Genomic DNA, 21,257 nt, shown 5'->3' with positions numbered 1-21,257 from the left:
TTTTTTTTACATAGAACTGTCACCCTGGCTGTTGTGAGACTCCTCAAATTATGGATCGGGAAGTCAAAGCCCAGAAAAGTTAAGTCATCCTCCCAAGGACACACAGCTTGAATCGTCACTGAGCTGGGATTTGAGTCTGGCCAGTCAGGCTGCAGAGCCTGCTTTTTTAAGCATTCCTGTCTCTCTGTGGGCCAGGCCTGGCATCACATAACCACCCAGAAGCTACACTTAACAGTGTTTTGTGCGAGGAAGGTATGAACGTCAGGTTTTTGGAGCACAGAGGAGGGAGCAGCCAGTGCTGCCTGAAGAGGATGTGGGTGGTGAAGGAAGAGAAGCTGTGGGTAGAGGAGAGGAAGAAAGGGGACAAGGCAGAAGAATCAGTCGGGCCCAAAGTATGGAGCAGGACTTTTGCATTCTGGGAATGCAAAAAGCTGAGTACGGTATGAGTAGAGGGGTCGTGGACAGGGATGCGCAGAGTGAGTATGGAGCGGTTGGCTGGAGCCTTGAAGGCCAGGCTAAGGAATTTGGGCTTTACCCTGGGAGCAGTGAGAACCACGGAGGGGTTTTTGGAAGGGGGGATGTGAGCAGATTCTATCCGAGAAAGATGCCTCTTGGTTCTCTGCAGAGGATGAACTGGAGGAGGAAGGCTGGAGACAGGGAGGCCAGTGTGGAAGTTCAGTGGAAAGGTCAAGTTCCAACAGTGACAGGTCACCCTCTGATCTTATCTCCCCACCTCGCGGGCTGGCTCACTCTGCTTCAGCCACACTGGCCACCTGGCTGTTCCTTGACTGACCCAGACATGCTTCTGCCCCAGGGCCTTAGCACATGCTGTTTTCTCCATCAGGAACACTCTTTCCCCAAAAGTCCACATACCTCCTCCTCTCCTCTTCTGATAGTCTTTATTTAGTTGACATCTTCTTGGTAAGCCCTTTCCTATGCCCCCACCCCCACCCCGGTCAAATACACTCTCTCCTTCCTGCTGACCTTTCTTCATGGCATTTGTTATCAACCAAAATACTACATTATTTGATCTTGTACTCTCATGCAAAATACTCCAGTTTGTATCTCTAAAAGATGAATATTTAAAATTTTTTTTTAACGTTTATTTATTTTTGAGAGAGAGAGAAAGATTCAGAGCACAAGCAGGGGAGGTGCAGGGAGAGAGGGAGGCACAGAATCTGAAGCAGGCTCCAGGCTCTGAGCTGTCAGCACAGAGCATGATGCGGGGCTCGAACCCACTGACTGTGAGATCATGACCTGAACTGAAGTCAGACGCTTAACTGACTGAGCCACCCAGGCGCCCCTAAAAGATGAGTATTTTAAAACACAACCACAATAACATGATCATACCTAAAAAATGGCATTAAGTCCTCAATAGCACCAAATATCCAGCCAATGTTCATCTTTCCCGGTCATTTCATGACTCCTTTTTCACAGTTGCTTTGCTCTGGTCAGTTTCCGTATTTGTTAATGCTTTGAATGGTTTCACTCTCTCCCCTACTAGAATATTAGTGCCATTAGAGCTGGGATCTTTATTTTGTTCTCTGCTGTGTCCCCAGTACCTGGCACAGGGCCTGGCACACAGTAGGTGTTCAACAAATCTTGCTGAATGAACACAGCCAATCATAATCATACAGCTGATACTGATCTTGTGGGCATTACATGTTTCTTATCGTTATTTACCCTACTACCTTATCTAATCCTCATAACGTCTTTGTGCAGCAGGGGCTATGATTGGACCCATTTTACAGAAGGGGAAACTGAGCCATGTGGCTCAAGGACTCACAGCTAGAAAATGGCCAGGGCATAAGACCTGAGACACAGACTGGGCGTCCGTGGATGCTGATGGAGGCTGAGGGTTTATGGCTGCCCAGAAACTGCCCCCACATCCCACACAGTCTTCACAGATTCCTCTGCCCCCACCTTCCCCCACCCAGGCCGCCATCTTCTCTTGCTTGGAACATTGCAACATCCTCCTGGCAGCTGGTCATCCTTTATTTCTGTAAAATGCCCACTTTCCAGGCAACATCCAGGGGGTGGACGTCCACGATGCACAGGACAGCCATCTTCAAAGGTCCAAAGTGCTGAGGTTGAGAAACCACGCTCTGGTTGAGAAACCAGAAGTGTCCTGCATCCAGAGCTTAGCTGAAGTCCATGCGAGTCAGACTTCCAAAAATGTGTTAGTGATAGCAAGCCAAATTGCTTTTTTCACCGATTAGTGTGTATTCTCAGTTATCTTTAGGATAACACCTTTCATTCCTTTGACAAACATTTACTGAGTGCCTGCTCTATGGCAGGCACTGTTCTAGGCACTGGGGACACAACAGTGAACAAAACAGCCAAAGCTCTGCCCTTTGAAGCTGGTATCCAAGTGGGGAACAGAAAAAGTAATTGCATAATTAAGTAATTATATGCTATGTCAGGTGGAGAAACATAAAGCAGGAGAGGGGAATGGAGAGTGTCGGGGATACTGTTTTATAGGGTGGTTGGGAATGCCTCGCTAAGATGACATTCGAACTGAGATCTGAAGAGTGTGGGCAGAGAGTCTTACGGCTGTATGCAGGAAGACTACCAGGCAGAAGAAACAGCAAATGCAAAGGCCCTCAGGTGGGAGAGTGGTATGCCTGAGGAATAGCAAAGAGGCCACTGTGGGTAGACTGCAGTGACGGAGAGAGGGAGGGTGGTAGAGAAGGAGGCCGGAAGGACGTTGGAAGAGAGAGGAAAGATGCCAGACAAGGGCCCTGGATGATAGGACTTGAGCTTTTTCTCCGAGGGAGATGGGAGCCATGGGAGGATTCTGAGCAGGGGGGTGAGCAGATCTGACTCAGAAGTTCCTCTGGCTCCATGTGGAGGACAGACTGCGGGGGTGTGGGGAGGTGGGAGCACAGACAGGAAGAGGCTCCTGCAGTGGTTCAGATAAGAGAGGAGGGGGACCTGAGTCAGGAACACAGCAGTGGGGCAGTGAGAAGTGGCCACATTCTGGACAGGTGTCACTGACGTGTGTGTGTGTGTGTGCGCGTGTGTGTGTGTGTGTGTGTGTGTGTGTGTGTGTGACTGGCATTCCACAAAGCTTTCTTCAGTGGAAAAGGAGAATGGGGGGGCCATGCTGGATGTGTCAGGGACTGTCCCTTATCTCTGTCAACAATTACCCAGACGGCACCTCTCTACATCCCCAGCACGGTGTGCAGAACTCTACATCTGTCAGGACCTCTGACTCTCCTTACCCCAGGGCTCTTCCCAGGAGTCAAAGTCATCTGGAGCCACAAATGGTGCTGGGAAAACTGGATGCTCACGTGCAAAAGGATAAAGTTGGTCCCTTACCTTACACCACACACAAAAATTAACTCAAAGTGTTTCAAAGACCTAAACGTAAGACCTAAAAGTATAAAACTCTTAGAAGAAAAGATAGGTGGAGGACATTGGATTAGGCAAGGACTTCTTCGCTTCGACACCAAAAGCACAGACAACCAGAGAAAAAAATAGACACATAGGACTTCATCAAAATTAAAAACTTAGGTGCATTAAAGGACACAATCACTCAAGTGAAAAGGCAACCTACAGAATGGTAAAAAATATTTGCAGGTAGGGGCGCCTGGGTGGCTTGGTCGGTTAAGCGCCTGACTTCAGCTCAGGTCATGATCTCACGGTCTGTGAGTTCGAGCCCCGCGTCAGGCTCTGTGCTGACAGCTCAGAACCTGGAGCCTGTTTCAGATTCTGTGTCTCCCTCTCTCTGACCCTCCCCTGTTCATGCTCTGTCTCTCTCTGTCTCAAAAATAAATAAAACGTTAAAAAAAATTAAAAAAAATATTTGCAGATCACACATCTGATAAGGGGTATTATAATACCCAGAATATATGAAGAACTCTACAACTCAACCACCAGACACAAACCACTTGATTAGAAAATAAGGAAATTACTTGAATAGACATCTCTCCAAAGAATGTGTACAATGGCCAGCAAAGCACACGAAAAGATGCTCCACATCACTCATCATTAGTGAAATGCAAATCAAAACCACAACGAGATACCACGTCACACCCAAAAGAGTGGCTGTTATCAAAAGAACAGAAAATACCAAGTGTTGGTGAGGACTGGAGAAATTGGAACCCTTGTGCACTGTTGGTGGAAATGCACCATGATGCAACAATATGGCGGTTCCATGGAGGTGATCGAATTACCACACGATCCAGCAATTTCACTACCGGCTATGTATGCAAAAGAATTAAAAGCAGGGTCTTGAGGAGGTATCTGTACCCCCATGTTCATGGCGGCATTGTTCACGGTAGCCGAAAGGTGGAAGCAAGCCAACCATCCATTGATGGATCAAGGGCTAAACAAAGTATGGCCCGCACATACAATGGAGTATTATTCAGCCCTAAAGAGGAAGGAAATCCTGACACAGGCTATAACATGGATGAACTGTGAAGACGCTGACCTAAGTGAAATAAACCAGTCATAAAAAGACAAATACAGTATGATTCCATTTATATGAAGTACTTAGAGCAATCACCTTCATAGAGACGGGATGATGATTGCCAGGGGCTGAGAGGTAGGGAATGAATTTAACAGATAGAGAGTTTCAGGTTTGCAAGATGAAAACGTTCTGGAGACTGGCTGCACAGCAATGTGAATACACTCAACCCTATTCAACTATACACCTAAAAATGGTTAAGAGGGTGAATTTTATGTTATATGTATTTTGCCATAAATAAAGCAAGAAATCATCTGGGGTTATATTCCTACTGTGGGGCCCAGGCAGAAGTGTTTCTCAAAGTTCAAGGGACGTGGACTTTATCGGTGAAATTACCTATGAAAATAATGCTTGATGCTAACCCTGTGTCTCCAGTGGTCCCATCCAGAAGCCTTTGGGGGCAAGGTCCTTATGGATCAGGAGCCAGGAACACCCCCAAGTCAGGTGAGAGACACCAAATACACCTCTCCCCTCACAGCATTCTCCCTATGGTGAGAAGGCAAAGCTGGGGGTGGCATCCTGGGCTCGCTTCTTACTTCTGGAAGGCTAGCCACATGGCACAGAGGCCAGACCACGGGCTCCCGGTCAGGAAGTCCTCCTATTCCCTGTGTGACCGTGGGCCAGCCACTTTGCCTCCCGGGGTCTCAGTTTCCATGGCGGCAAGACGAGGATAATTTTCCCTCCCTCACTGGGTGATGTGGGAATCGGATCTGGAGGGCATGTAATGTTCCTTGCACTGCGCTTGGCTCTCCTCACTGGAAGCCGTGAGTGGTAGCTACGGCTGCCATTGTTTCTCATTTCATCGGGGAGGGATGGGGAAGGGGCCGACACAGCCCGCTGGCCCTGGGTTTTCTTCTTTTAAGACCATCTCCGGTGGGGGTGTTGTCGTAAGAGGCCTTTCTGGCCCGCAAGACAATACTAGGACACTGATGAAGAAACATTTCCCACAGATCTTTGGCTCGCTCCCCCAGGACCAGATCCGAAGTCAGGGATCCAAGCACAAGCAGCTTATGTGGGAAGGGATCCCAGAAAACCCTGGTAGGGGAGAGGGGACATGAGACGGGGAAGGGAAAGAAGCAAACTGGGTGTATTGTCAAGCAAGGAACTACTTACTGTAGGCACCTGGAGCTTAATTCTTCTCAGGAACTCTGGGGCCCAGTGTAGACCATCCGGTGCTGAGTTATACCCCCCTCCAGGGTGAGGGAACTGGAGTGTTTGCAACCTTCCCCCATCAGGCAGCAGTTGAGGGCTGCTCTGGGTGGGGCATCAGGTCTCTGTCTTTACTGGACTCCACCGGCCAGAGGGAGCCTCTAAGGCAAAGAACAGTAGGTGCTGGTGGCTGGGAGTTGGGCTAGTGGCCCCGAAATGGTAAGAGCTAAAAGGATCTGGGTAAGACCTGCATGGCCTCTATCAGGGCTGAGTCCCGACGGCCCCTCTTGCTGTTGAGCAAGTTATAGAACTTCACCTTACCATGAGCACGTACCATTTTAAAAGAAGAACATTTCTTTGAAAAGGAGCTTATTTATCTGGCAGGATCATCAGGAGGATGAAATGAGACAATGACAATTAAAAGCAAAACAAAACAAAACCCCCCGACAGTTACTGAATGCTTTCTCTGTGCCAGACCCTATTCGAAGTGCTTTGCGTGCATTAACCCATTTAATTTGGTAGCAATTCAAGGAGACAGGCACTGTTACTGCCCTCATTTTATGAGCGAAGGACCCAGGGCACAGAGAAGCACAGCGTTTCGTCCCACGTCACACGGTTAGTGAGTAAAGGAACCAAACTTTGAACCTGGGCAATTCAGCTCTAAAATCAGGGCTCCCATCCATGATACATGATACTATTAAGTCTAGGAAGTACACAAAGTGCTGGGTATGGAATTGGTGTTTATTATTCTCTTTCAGTTAATGAAGCTTTGGCCAAACGTTCATTTGGCCAACACTTTCCTTCCTAAGCATTTTCACATTTTCACATCTTGGAGCCTTTCAAAACCCCCGGGAGACCCACTGCCAAGGTGCGATCCTGATCGATTCCAAAGGAATGGAAAGATCTTTGAGCCTTGATGAGGGTACCAGTGAGGTCAGAAAGGCCTGGAAACGGTCCCTGACCTTTCACCAGCTCGATGCAGGACCCAGGCTAGTTGAAGCATCCTCCGTGTTTCCTTGTATCAAAAGGGGGTACGGCATCTCTGAAGCCCGACTTCAATGCCTTACATCCACTATCTTACTTAATCCCTCGGGCAACCCCATGAGGTGGGTTTTATTATCATCCTCATCTACCGATTAGAAAACGGAAGCTACGGTTGCTGGGATTCCAACCCAGGACTGTGTGACCCCACAGCCAGGATTCTGGATCTCTGCAATTTCGCCTCCAAGGAATAAATACAGACATCTAGGATGACTGACCTGGGGCTGGCAAGAACCTCAGCCGGACGACTTAATGATAATACATGAAGCCCCCTGGCTCAGGTCAAGGAAGCAGAAGCATCATCACATTAGAGGCATGAAGTCCCAAAGGGGCAGGCAGTGACCCGGCAATTAACAACACTGTAATAGGAGAGGTTGCCAACCAGGGGTGTAGCAGGTATAGAGGAATTCCGTGATAACGTTAATAATCACTGTTGTCATTTATCGAATGCTGACCACGTGCCAGGCACTTTATGCAGCTTATCTCCTCATGGCCCTCTGAGGTGGGCTCCCTTATAATTCCCATTTCCTAGATGAGGAAACTGAGTCACAGAAGGAAAGGAACTTCCAAGGTCATATTACTGGCAAGCCATGGAGTTGAGACAGAATCACATCTGCTGGACCCCAGAGATGATTCTTTTTCTTCTTTTTTTTTTAGATTTTATTTTTATGTAATCTCTACACCCGAAGTGGGGCTCGAACCTACAACCCTGAGATCAAGAGCTGCACACTCCCCAGACAGAGCCAGCCAGGTCCTGCCCCCACCTTTCACCTGAGATGATTCTTAAGCAAATCTGTGGTGGGCAAAATACTCATCACTGCCATTACATAAAGACCATTCCTGCTTTTGAATATAATAATATATAATGATGATTATTCACACATATAAAGTACTTTCCACTTGCAAATTATATTCACATCTGAAATCTCACTGAGTCATCAAAACAGCCCAAGAGGTGGGCATGGCTATAACTACCATTTGGCCGATGAGCTTACTGAAGCTCTGACAGCTTGAAAGGTCTACCCAAGATTCCAGGATTAAGAAACGCAGGCTGGGAGCCAGACCAAGCTGGGTTCAAACCCTGGTCCAAACCCCATTTTCATTCCTTCAACAAATATTCGCTGAGCATTTGCTTATGTGAGTTCTAGCAAATGACTTCACCTCTCAGAGTCTCCATTTACTCTCTGTGAAAGAATCTGTTTAAAAAAATTTTTTTTAATATTTATTTTTGAGAGAGAGAGAGAGCATGAGTGGGAGAAGGGCAGAGAGAGCCAGAGACACAGAATTCGAAGCAGACTCCAGGCTGTGAGCTGTCAGCACAGAGCCCAACACGGGGCTCGAACTCACAGACCGCAAGAACGTGATCTGAGCTGAAGTCAGACACCCAACTGACTGAGCCACCCAGGTGCCCCTGAGTCTTAATACCCCTCATCAAAGCCATTCTTTCCAGCATCTGAAAATGCCACACTTGCTTCCCCCAGGCTTCCTTGCAGTGAGAACATGAGCATGTGACCAGATCGTGGCCAATAGGATGTGAAAAGAAGTCTCATAGAGCCTCCTGGGAAAGGTTTGCCTCTCAGAGAAAAGGTGGGACACAGGAGGAAATATCCCTCTTCACTGGGTGGATCTCATGGGCCTACATTAGCCCTCTTGTGACATGAGGCATCCAGCCTGAGGACCAAGCCAGCTGGAGGACTCTAGATTCTAGAATCCTGATGGCATCATGGAGCCATTAACCAGAAACCAGCTACCTTGGAGCTTTCTGTTATGTGAGAATCTTCCCTCTTGTAGAGGCCACTTTGAGTCTTCTATTTTATTACTTGCAGTCCAAATTGGCAGATTATCTGATAGGATTGTTGAGGGGATTTCAATGAGATAGGACATATAAAGTACCTCTAATCAGTGCCTAGCACCATAAACAGTAGCCAATCTGGAAATCAGGAAATTATCTCAGACTGAGATATATGCCGTGAGACTATTCCAGGGAGGGCAGACACTCCTGGCCTCGCAAATTATTTTCCTCTTGCTCTCCTGCTAAGAAAAGCCTGTAGAGTTTTCCGAGAAAGCAGAAACCCAGTGGTGGCCCAGGACCACAGCCCTGCCGCTCCGACGGGGCTGACCCCAGCTTCCCAACAAGAATCAATCACGTTGCCTTTTGCCTAATGGATTTTGATTTCCACGCCCCTGACGGTGAAGGCTAGGGCCTGTGCTTTGGCTTGCCTCCCGTTGCCGAACATCCCATCGGTTGTTAACAGCGTCAGCGCTGTCTTCCAGTAGAAGGAAATAGTTTGTCGCAACTCAGCCCACCTGGTCATAGAGAAGGGCCTGCGCCCATTATTTATAGCAAAAAAAGCCCCCCCTACTCCTACGCGCCCTGTGCTAAATCTTGACAAACATGATTTCTTGATGACCCTGCAAGGTGGGCCTTTTAGCTCCAATTTATAGGTGGAAGGCTAGGGTTTACGGAGGCGAAGAACCTACGTGAGGCCCGAAACTGGGGAGGTGATGCGGCTGGGCCTAGACCCCTGGTCTGTCCTTGCTCTAAACGCATGAGGTAAGGTTGTTTCTGTATCTCACAACCACCTGGGAATGATCCTTCATTTGACCATTTCCTTCTGTGGTCTCCAAGAAATTTCCATAGGCTTTACTGTTCTGACCAGCAAGACAACCAAGTGGGGGGAATGGACGGGGTGGGATGGGCAAAGTGCAGACAACTAAGGAGGCCAGAGGCCCGGGAAGCTGGGCCGCAGGCAGGCAGTGAGGAAGGAGAGACAGAGCCCCCACACCTGAGACACCCTGACTGGCGGATTGCTTGATCCATTCATTCATTCATCCATTCATTCCACATGTAGTTATTTGGAGCTCCTCTGCACCGGGTACCTTGATGGGTGCCGGGAACAGAGCAGCAAACACAACCCGTGGCACTCACACTCTTGAGGGGGAGAAAGGAAAGGAAGCAAATGCAATTTCAGAAAGACCCTGAGTGAGGTCGCAGAGAGTAAGGAGGAGGAGGCTGTTTTGGACTGGAGTTAGGAAAAGTCTCTCTGCGGAGGGGTTATTTGGACAGGGACCTGCTCAAATGAGGAATGAGGAGAAGCAGCTGGCCACGGGACAAGTTGGGGAAGAGCGCTGTAGGCAGCAGGAATAGCAAGTGCAAAAGTCCTGAGGAAGGCTAAAGCCTGCCCTGTTTCAGGAATAGCAAGGAAGCCAGTGGGTCTGGAGCCCAGTGAATGACAGGAGACTGAACGGGTGAATTCAGAGAGGACGTGGGGACCGATTCAGTAGCGTCTGGTACGCCATGGTGGAGGGCGTGGATTTTATTCAGAGTGTTGTGGGAAATCTCTGGAGGATCACAGATGAATAATGTGATCCAATTTATATGTTGAAAAGCTCACTCCGGCTGCTGTGTGGGCAACGGATCGCAGGGGGCAAAAATGGAAGCGGGGAGACTAGGGAGGAGTCTGTGGCATTAAATCATTATGGAAAGAACAAGGTCTTCAAAATCACACTTGGGTTTGAACTTCTGGCTACTCCTGTTTGCTTGCTGTGTGACCGCAGGCAAGTTATTCAACCTCTCTGAACCTATTTGTGAAAGGTGGGATAACAACAGAGAGCTGGTGTAAGGATTAATTGTGTTGTTACATTTCGTACACAGTGAAATATCTGATCAATGGTGGTCAGGATTTCTGCTGAGGATCAATGAGCCTGCCTGCCTCCCCATCTCAGTTCTGCCTGAAGAATATCCTAGACTGTCCATCTGCCAGGAATGTGAGCTGACAGCCTGAGCCTGGGATCACGGAGAGGTCATGAAGCTCGTCCCTGCGAGCGGATTAACCCGAGGGCAAGATGAGGCTGTTTATTGCCAGACGGCGTCTTTTGCAAGCCTGAGCTCCCCTATCTTGCTGCCAGACTCCAACCCAAACACGGTCCTTTGCCTGCTTCTTCTGTGGGAGGGCGGCTCGACCCCTGTGGCCCCTCAGTCTCATGTCTTAGGGACAGGACAGGGAGGGGGAAGAGTCATGTTTGGACCCAAATAGGGTGTGTGTAGGAAGAACCCATGTCAGGCCTGGAAATAGCAAAGTAAGTCTGCTGATCCTAAGCCGGTTAAGGGTGAGTGACTGTCTTAAGAGGGAGGTTTTTTGGACACGAAACCTAGGGCAGGATTATGGTCAGAGGCAGCCCACAGAAGAAGAAACCAGGCCTAGAAATCTGTACTTAGGGTTGCCAGGGAAGAGAGAAAACCTTCAGGCCTCCCTCCACGATCCTACCAGCCACCTCCTCTTGCATTCCTTCTCAGAGGCCTCTTCCTGGGCAGCCAGATCTAGCAAAAGGACCCAGCCTTGCAGGTGGATCTTCAGTAATGGGCTACCTAAGCCAGGGGAATCCCACAAGGAGAGGCCAGGCCGGGCAGGAGGCAACCTGAGCAAATACATGATGCTGATACATATGCTTCCTCCTGCCTTTTTCTTTTTGCCACGAATACATTTACCTACCTGCTCACTCCACCCCCACCCTCCTCTTGGCCCCACTCTTCGAAAGTGAGTTATGTCCAACATATCTTTCCCAAAGTGGTCTTCCTGGATTTCAACATCAACACTTCTCTTTTCTGGCTCCCCCCGGGCCTCCCACAACCTCTTTTAGAGTGCTGAGCACACTGTGTTATCATTCATTCCCGACACCCTGCCTGTTGGCCACCTGAAGACAGGCCCCATCTCTCCGAGGCATTCCCAGAAGCCAGCTCAACACAAAGAAGCCGCTCATCAACCAGTGACCCCCTTCCCTGGCCTGTCCCCCCGCCCCAAGTCTTCCTCAGTCTGTTACAGCCTCTGCCTTTACCCAACAGCACACTGGTCCACTCAGTGTGACTGAAGCCTTTCTGTCTCCTTCTGCTTCATTTTCCACATTGCCTCATTTTTCTCTCTCATTTCAAAATTTACACCCTCTTCCGACAGCCCAAGCATCTTTACAAGCTGCACCAAATCATTCTTGGAATAAACTCACCAAACAAATAAAGAAAGAACAAACCAGGGGTGACCCTTCGCCCACAAGCATCCACAGCCAGCATTCGTCATGCAGGCACACACCCACCCCTGAGACTCTTTGCCTCATTTTCCTTACTTATGTTAAAACTGCCTGACAGTACTTCAGTGTCCTCCACGCATGTCTGTAAGCTGCTTTCATTCCTTCCTTGGGGCAAAGTGGGGTTATGAATACAGGGATAAGTATTAGAATCGCAGGTGACCACCCCCCCTCCAGTCTGGGTCGAGGACTCCACAAGGGAGCACTGTGTATACAGACCACACTCTATTCCATCCCAGCAAGGCTTTCGCGTCGCTCTGTGCTTTCTTATTTACAGCGCCCACCCCTTTGCTGTGGATTTTTTATGCCTCCACAAATCCTTGTCTCCCACAAAGTCGAGGTATTGAATAATGAAGGGATGAGGTCACCAACGCAAATAGGAACAGTCCAAAGGGGCTGGTCCTCATCTCTGACGCCTGGGCCATAGCCCCTCCCCTTTCTGGTCTCATTTGGGAACTAAACCAGAGGACACCCCCCCCCCCCCCCCCGCCCCAACACACACACCAGGCCGTGGTCCTCGATCTGGAGACACAAGCAGAGCCACCGATGCAATCTCCCGCAGATCCCAGACTCACCTTGGCAGCCACGGAAGAATTGGGCTTCTCCAGGAGGTCCCAGAGCTTTTTCCTCTTCTCTGCACAGCACGTGTTATCGAACTCCTCCCCCTCTCGCTCCCTCAGGGTCTCTGCCTCCCGCTTGAGCTCCTCGTTCATCTGCTCCTTTTTCTGGTGGTAGCGGGCCTGGCAGCAGGACTCCAGGTAGATTTCGTCGATGCCCCAGTAGTCGAGTTCTTGGCTGAAGCTCAGCGCGCACATCTCCTCCATCATGTGCAGCCGCCCGGTGCGGTAGAAGTTGAGGATGGAGGTGAAGGCGCCTGGATGGCGGTCGAAGAAGTATTCGTTGTCGTCGAGGCTGTAGTCGTCGCATACCTCGAGCAGCGAGTCGTGCGTGTTGCAGTCGCGCAGCTTGCCCAGCCGCGTGCGGGGCAGGCGGTCCAGGGTGCGCCAGAGCACCTCGTGCGCCAGACCCCCGACGTTGAGGCGGACGCGCCGTGAGCACGCCTTGCTGCGCACGATCTCCATGGGCTCGGGCGGCAGCGAGCTGGTGGAGCGGGAGCCATGCTTCGTCATGCCCGCCGGCATCGCTGGTCCGGCTGCCCCCGCCCCCCCTGCCCCCCCAGGCCGCTGTCACTGGACGGCAAGGCCGGCCGCCGCGGGGGAGGGGGGCAGGGAGCGCTGTGGGCTGCTGGGGGTGCAGGGGGCCGCGCGGGCGCGCGTCACGGCCGTCTTCTCACCTCCATCCCGACCGCTGCAAGGCAGGAAGCGGACGCGGGTCAGCAAACAGAGAGCTGGGCGCGGCCCCTCCCCACCCCTCCACCGGGACCCCAAGCGGCCTTGACCTTCCCGGTGCTTAAGCGGCTCAGGGGGTGGGGGTGGGGGGGTGGGTGCAGAAAGGCTTGGCGCTGTCCCTCCCGCCGGTGCTGAAGTCCGCCCCACCCCATGGGTGGAGGGAGGGGCCGCTCTTCGGGGCGGGGAGAGGGCCCCCAAGAGACGCTCAGGGGACCCGGGAGGCCCCACCCCGGGGTTCTGCGGCCCAGGCCCGACCCAGCCGCCCGGGGCGCTGTCCTCCCCTTCGAGTGCTGAAACTCTCTTCTTTCCGGGTCTCCCCGTCGAGTCCCGAACCAGGCCCCGCAATGGGCAGAGAGGGGCGCTGCATGAAAAACTTTTTTTTTTTTTTTTTTTTTTTTTTTAGATTTCACATCTATTCCTTCCCCCCGCTCCGAAATAATTAGAATTTGAGCTCTGGGGTGGGGGTGGGGGTGGCAGCGGGTTTGCTTTTTCTAAACCTTGAAAGCTTTGGGGGAATTTTTTGGTGGGGGTCCAGGTGCCCACCTGTCGGGGGTCACAACAGATGGGGTGGTCAAGACCGCGTCTCTGTTCCGGAGCGACCCCGCTCCCTAAACCACGGGAGCGTCTCTTGAGGTCGCTCTGGGGACTAAGTGAGCTCTGAAGATGCCAAACCGAGATCTGCAAAGGAGTCCCGCCCCTCCCTCTGCGCCCCCTACCCCACCGCAGGAGGGGCACGCCGAGTCCTGCGGATCCACCTGCTCCATTCTTCCTTTCCTCCTTCCCCCCACCCCTCCTCCTCCTCGCTCCTCTCCAGCGATGGCTTTTTATAACTCCGGGTTCTGCGCCTTTCCCGGGGCTTGGAAGGGAAGGGGTGGGGGAGGTGGGAGGCGGGGAAAGGAGCTGAATTTTCTGGCCTTTTCAAAACGTGCCCTCCTCCCGCCGCGCGCTAGTGATTTCGGGGGCAGTCCTGAGCCCCCCAGCATATGAGCCTGACGCCCTCTCCCCTTGCGTCTCCCCAGGCCCCAACCCTTGCCCGAAGACCCCCCCCCCGACACACACACACACACACACACACACACACACACACACACAACCCCCCTCCCCGGTCTGAAGCCGCGGAGCCCGGGTAGACCAACAGGCCGAGCCGCGGCAGGCGAGCCCCCTTTCGGTGTCCCCACCTCCCCCCCCCCCCCGTGTCCCCGCCGCTGGCCTCGAGTCTCAACACTCACCCCCAGGGCGGCCGCTTCCCGGGGCCAGGGACCGCGCATCGCCCCGGCCGCCCGGGCGCCCCCGCCCGCGGGCAGCGGCGGACCCGGGGCCGGGCCGGGCCCGGCCTACGCCGGCCGGGCAGGCAACGCGCTAGGGCTGCAGGCGCCGCGGAGCCGGGCGCCCTCTCCGAGGTTGGGGGCGCGGGCGAACGCTGGGTGCGCGGGTGGCAGGTCCGCGGTCGGGCGGCGCCTCCTGCTCCACCTCCTCCTGCTCCTGCTCCTGCTCCTGCTTCTGCTCCCGAGGCGGCGGCGGCGGCGGCGGCTGCTTGAGCGAGATCAACAAGTCGGGGCTGAGCTTCGGCTCCGCGCTGGCTGCGATTCTGTCCCGCACTTCGAAGCGCCCGGAGTCTGGCACAGAGGCGGGACGGCGCCACCTGCGGGTCGGAAGCGTGAGCACCGCTTAACTCCTGCCTGCCCGGCCCAGCCTCCAGGTGAAGCTGGGGGCAGGCTGGGGCTTTGGGCGAAGGAGATGCACCTGGCGGTCTGGCCCTTCCCACCTGGGCTGCCTTCCCTGGCTGAGTCGCAATCCCTCCATCCTTTGTCAGGTCAACAACGTGGGGGTGCGTGCCTTCTATGTGCTAGGCACTAGGATCAACGTCTGAGAAACAGCTGTGAACCAAACACAAACGTTCGGCCCTAGTAGAACTGGCTGGAGACAGATGAAAAACAAGAAAGTCAAGTAGTAATATGTCAGGCAGTGATAAGCGCTGAGAGGGTAAGGAAGCAGAGGAGAGGGAAAGAGGCAGGGCTGGGGTGGGGGCAGACTGCAATTTTAAATAGCCCTTGCTTTCATGAGCTTCCATGCTAGTTGCTAAAATCTAATTCCAGAATGGAATTCTGGGTTCTAGTGGAGGAAGACGGACAATGAAATACATCAACAAATAAATATGCAATGTGGCAGCTGGTGATAATCACTAAGGTGAAAAATAAAGTAGGGTGAGAGGAAGAGAGAGTGAGGGGTCAGCTGATTTATATAGCCTGGTGATTCATTCATTTATTCATGTTACCTTGGGCATCTGGTTTTTGAGAACGTCCTGTGTGCCTGGCCCTGTGCCAGGCTCAGCAAAGGAAGCATCCTCCCTTGGATCTCCTGTCCAGTGGAGGAGACAGAATCCATCAAATAATCTCCAGAAATGAATGTAGGACCAAAGGATTTACCTGAAGAGATGAGCAAAGCTTCCCTAAAAGACAAAAACTGACTAAAGCCATAGGGCCCCTTCCCCTCTCTGGCTCTTCCCTTCATTTCTTAAATGAAGGGATTCGTTTCCATAGTGTTGTGCATAATATTACTATATTTTTAAAATTTGTTTACTTCTCATCACCTCCATCATCATGAGCCTTGTCCAAGGTGTCATCATTTTGTGGGTAGAGGCCAGGGATGCTGAGAAACATCCTCCAGGTGCATAGGATGGACAGACAGCCACAACAGATAATTTTCTAGCTCTAAATGTCAATAGTGGCAAGGCTGAGAAACCCTAGATTAATTTAGCAGAAGGCAAAGGTATTCGCTGGTCTGGAAACGCTATTCTCTCAACCAATAATTAGTGAGCATCTACTATATGCCAAACGCTACTCAAGACACTGGAGATACAGTGAGAAGAATAAAACGGGCAGACCCTGTGTTCATGGACTTATATTCTGGTGGGGAATACAGTTAATAAACAAGCTAAATAAAGAAACCAGATCACTTGGATTGTAATAAATACCATGAAGAAAAGTACACAAGTGGAAGTGATAGAGCATGTCTGAGAGAGGTGCCAGCAACTTTAGAGTGGTTGGACAGTCAAGGAAGACTTCCCAGAGGAGGTGATATATCTAAGGTGAGAACCTGAGGTCAGGGACAAGACAACCATGTGAAGTTCCGAGGAAGGGGGGACAGGCAGGGGAGCCAAGGAGAGCAAAGGCCCTAAGGAGGAAATGACCTTGGGAAGGGAGGTTAGAGAGGTGGACGGGACTAGGTCATGCAGAGCCTTGTTGGGATTTTACTCTCAAGTTCAAGGAATGAGTTTGAGTTTTTCCTAATCCCGATGGGAAGCCATGATAAGAGTTTTAAGCAGGGAAGTCCCATGTGCTGATGTATTTTTTGAACTGATTCTTCCAGCTGCATTATGAAGGGTTGGGGGACAAAGGTAGCAGGAAGATTCCTTGTGAGACATCTGCAATTGTCCAGGCCAGAGGTGATGGGCTTGGGCTGGGATGATGGTAGTGAAGGTGGCTAGGTAATTCACAGCCACAGGGTTCTGCCGGGGGAGATTCTTCCCCAAGCCCAAGGCTACTTCTAGATGTTCCTTGTCATTCATATTCTCCCCTCTGGGTGACCCAATTCCTGCAAAGTTTGGTTCCGGATTTAGATAAAGAACATCTAGACCCACGCCTGGATCTTGGAAGTGCAGACAGTGGAATAGGTCTAGTCTCTCTCTGTTTCCCCAGGCTCTGCACTGTACCCAGTTTAGAATTTTTATTTTCTGAATGAAGACTGTAACTATTTGGAAACATCTGGCCTTCATTTCCTAGAATTTTCTGCCATCATAAGAAGAGAGACTAGCTAGAAATAAAGCCAATTCAGGGCAAAGTAGACCCAGAGATTGAGATACTAGTCCTGACAATAGCATTAGAACTTCTGGATCCAGATGTGCCTGAAGGTAATACCCCTGGATTTTTCCAGCTGTGTGAGCTAGTAAATACTCCCTTTTTTTCCTAAGCCAGATTAAGTTATGATATTTTCCTTTATGTCCCAAAGAGGCAACTGATACAATTCTTTCTCCACAAACCAAAATTTACCATCTCCTTAGAATGTACTTATAAGAAACAGGAGAAAAGAAAATGAACTCACAGGACCCAGGGCAAAAAGAACAATAAAATTAAAAATGTTTTATAGAGAAGGGGTCCCCCCGTAAGAGTTCAGGTCATTTTACAGATGGGAAAGATACATGTCATTTTACAGATGGGAAAGATACAAAGCCCACAAGGGGAACAGCATCCCAAAGGTCAAACCAGAGAGTGGACAGCTGAGTACCAGCAGCAAGTCACAAACCCTATCTGTTCATGGCCTCTTGGCAGACTTCCTGCTAAAATGTGTTGAGATTTTTACCGGAGGCTGAACGACATCAAATCAGCCCAATTCATCACTGTAAATACAGGTGAACCCCCTCTAAACTGTGGTAGCAAGTGATCTATCCACTCGAAGCCAGTTTTTCCTTCTTAAACTCCATAATAACAGCCATCACTTATTTATAACCCCACGGAGTGTCCTCAGTTCTCTTGGCACTTCTGGGCACTGAGCATGACTAATTAACCCCCTTTCCCCTCTCCCCCACAGACCCCTGGGAAGGAATAATTACTCTATGAGGGTAGTCATGGGGGCACCCAAAGGCTCAAGGGAAATCATTGACATCTCTGAGTAGATGTCAGTCAAGACAACTGCTCTTTGCTGTGGCTTGCCCAAACTCCCAGCAGCCCCAGGGAATTTTCCACCAGCTTGAACTCCAGTCTTCTTGCCTGTTTCTCTGTTGTCACACCCAATAATAATAATAATCATGATCATGAGTAAAATGGGGCTAATGATAGCATCTACCTCTCGGAGTTGCTGGGGGGACAAATGAGATAATGCATATGAAGTGCTTAGCACCACGATTAACACTAAGAAGTACACATTAATGTAACAGTAGTACCGACAACTGTAAAATAGCAGCTAACATTGAGCTGTTACTATGTACCAGGCATTGTACTAAATGCCTTGCATGTATCTAACCTCACTTAAGAGTCTTTCTAGCTCTCTCACCCTTTGGCTGAATATTCTAATATAAATACCTATTAGCTGTTGGATGACCCTTGAGCGACCAGATGTCTGATTCTAGTGCCCATTCTATGCTAGCCTGATAGCCTTTATCAAGCCCTGGGGTTCCTGGCCCAGGTTCCTGGTAAATGGGTGAGTCTGGATTTCTTACCAACCCAAACATTTACCCATTCTCCTTCCACCTTTTCTCTACCACCTACCCATCATTCAGCCATTCATTCAACCATCCATATACTATCCAACCACACAGCCACCAGACTATCCAACTACACACTGAACCATTTATCTACCCACTCATCTATCAACCCATGTACTCATGCCCTCACACATCCATCTTTGTTTCTATTCATTCACATGTTCCATTCACTACCCATCTTTCCACCCATTCATTCACCCACCAACCATTTATCCAACCATCTAACTGTTCATTTATTTACCCATCCACCCACCCACCCACCCACCCACCCACCCATCTACCCAACTACTTACCCACCTACTCACACATCCATCTATCCATACACCCACTCATGCACCTATCTACCTACTCATTCACTCATTCATCCCCCCAACATGATCATCCAGTCCAAATATCCATCCGTCCTCCACCCACCCACCCACCCACTCACTCGGCCATCCCCACTCATCTACTACCTAACATTTTAAAGCGTTTATTACACGTAATGCTCTCTGCTAAGCCCTGGCTCCCTCTCTGGGAGGAAGTATGGGTACCCCCAGAGGACCACACAGAGGGAGATAGGCAAAGCTGCACATAGTCCATTGAACCCCTTTGTGGCCCGGACTTTGCCAAAGCCAGTCTCCCAGGGTCTGTGGCCAAACAATGATGGACTGAGGCACGGGCTTCCAGCAAAGCAATTAAAGGTAAACGAATATCTCTTTCCCGCAGATAGCCTGGGAACTCCAAGATGTGATAGAAAAGGAGCAAGTCAGCAAAAGGAGGAAATCAAAGCTACAGTGATCAAGAGCTAATGAACTGATTCTTGTAAGATAACGTTTCTTTGACATCCAGATCCCCTGCCCTTGGGGACTGAGGTCTCTTACCTGCTTTCCACTGCTCTTGCCCCCCCTTCCCAGTCTTGTCTGCCTCCTCTCTGATTTTCCTCCCCTAGGTGCATCCTTCCTCTAACCCAACCCCTCCCCAGCTACCAGGGTGGACCTTTAAAGGCAGAAGTCTGACCATGTCACTCCCCTGTTTATAAACCTTCATGACTCTTCACCGTCCAAGGTAAAGGACAAACTCTCCCACAATGAGGAAAAGGCCATTTGTTCACTTAGTGCATATTTTCCGAGCACCTACTATGTGTTGAGCTTATGTTGCATGCTGGAAATGCAGGAGCAGTGAAGCCAACCCACCCTCCTGGAGCTCACATTCAAATGGGAGACATAAACAGAGACATTTAAAAATAATCTAACACTGATAATTGCTGAGCAGGAAATGCAAAAAGTATGAAAATGGGAAGGAGGGGGTGGTGATGTTGCAGATGGGTGGTAAATCAGAGTAATCAGTAAGCCATAAAAAAGCAGGGGGAAGGGCATTCCAAGCTAAAGGTAGAAGGGAGAGCAGATACAAAGGCCCTGGGGCAGGAGGGAGGGTTGAAGGAGATGTGAGATGGTGGATGTGGTCAGAGCAGAGTTGGTGAGGGCAAGAGTGGTCCAAGATGAAGTAGGAGAGAAAAACAGAATGAGAAAAATCATGTAGGCGAGGGCTGTGGGGAGGTATTTGGATTTTATGTCACGAGTGTTAAAAAGTTTTAAGCAGGGAGTAGCTGATTTGATTTTTACCTTTAGGATGTAAAAGACTGTTTTTTTTAAAGACTTTTTAAAGAAATTGAGATCTCAATTTCTGCTGTGGCAGAGGGAGGGAGAGTGCTGGCCCCTCTGACACACAGTGGGTCCTAGATGGCCCCTAACCATCATCCCCCTCCATGGAGATGGGGAGACAACTGATGGCATTTTGGGTTTGAGGAGACAGTTGCCAGAATTGTGGTATTTCTTTCTCACAAAGATGGGGTGCTTCTCCCCCCCCCCCCCCCACCAACTTGGGATTGCAGGGCATGGAAACTTGCATTTGACCCTTGCCCTGTCTGCTTTTCCAGCTTCATCACCCACCACTACATCTCCACGTTGCAGGCAAAGACTTTCCGACTTCTGGCCCAGTAGTAGCTGCTTCCCAAAGATGGCCCCCCATGAGCCTGCCTCTTGGTAGGCACACCTTGCCCAGTTCCAATCCACACTGACTCTGGGCTTGGCCTTGTGACTCATATTTACCAGCAGAACACGACAGAAGTGATGCCATTTCCAAACTTAAGCCCTAAAGAAGGTCTGACAGCACGCACTTCTGTGCCTTTGAGAGCTCTGATACATAAGCCCCGATTCCCTGCTGGAGAGGCCACATGCAGAGTGAGAAGCCCTGAAACTACATGAGAAGAGACAGTGACTCAGCTACCTCGACATCCCAGCTGAGCACAGCCTGTCAAGTGTCCCTGCCAAGTCACCATCTGAGATGTTACAGATGTTACCTGCATCTGACTACAGTTACTTGTGAGATCCCAAGTGAGACCAGCAGAAGAACCATCCAGCTAAGCCCCACTCAGCCCATAAAAGCATGAGAAATAATAAAACGATTTCATTTTTTAAAGTTTATTTATTTTGTATGTTTTATTTAATTTCTTTGGTAATCTCTACACCAGATGTGGGGCTCAAACTCATAACCCTGAGATCAAGAGTCACATGTTCTTCCGACTGAGCCAGCCAGGTGGGCCTACAACAGTTTCATTTTAAATCGCTACATTTTGGGGTTGTTAAACAGCAACAGAAAACTGATATACACAGGGCCTTTGTTACACTGTTTCTGTTGCTTGGAATGGTCCCCCAACTCCAACCATCGGTTTTTCCCACATGGCGGGCTCCTAGTCACCTTCCAAAGTCCAGATCCAGTGTCCGGTTCCCTGCCTCCTCATGATCCGGATTAGTTTCTTTCCTCTGGGAAACTCTATTGTGAGGCTAACTTAGGATACTCATTTTCCCTGTCTCTTCCACGGGCTGTGAATGACAATATTACCTCATCTAATGCTCACAAAACCCTA

The 21,257-nt window shown here is 50.3% G+C and overlaps 1 protein-coding gene across 1 annotated transcript in view; it reads right to left on the bottom strand.

Moving 5' to 3' along the window:
* KCNB1 (potassium voltage-gated channel subfamily B member 1) overlaps window positions 1-13,038 on the bottom strand; it is a 100,740-nt gene extending 87,702 nt beyond the window's left edge. The window contains exon 1 of the mRNA XM_043553700.1: window positions 12,316-13,038. Coding sequence (XP_043409635.1) covers window positions 12,316-12,882 — 567 coding nt within the window. The 5' untranslated portion in view covers window positions 12,883-13,038. The remainder of the gene's footprint in view (window positions 1-12,315) is intronic.
* Between the last annotated feature and the right edge of the window lie 8,219 nt (window positions 13,039-21,257).

The sequence above is a fragment of the Prionailurus bengalensis genome, chromosome A3 (assembly GCF_016509475.1).
Source record: "Prionailurus bengalensis isolate Pbe53 chromosome A3, Fcat_Pben_1.1_paternal_pri, whole genome shotgun sequence".
Lineage (NCBI taxonomy): Eukaryota > Metazoa > Chordata > Mammalia > Carnivora > Felidae > Prionailurus > Prionailurus bengalensis.
Note: the sequence above shows the minus strand (reverse complement) of the source record. Positions and strands in the feature narration are given on the sequence as shown.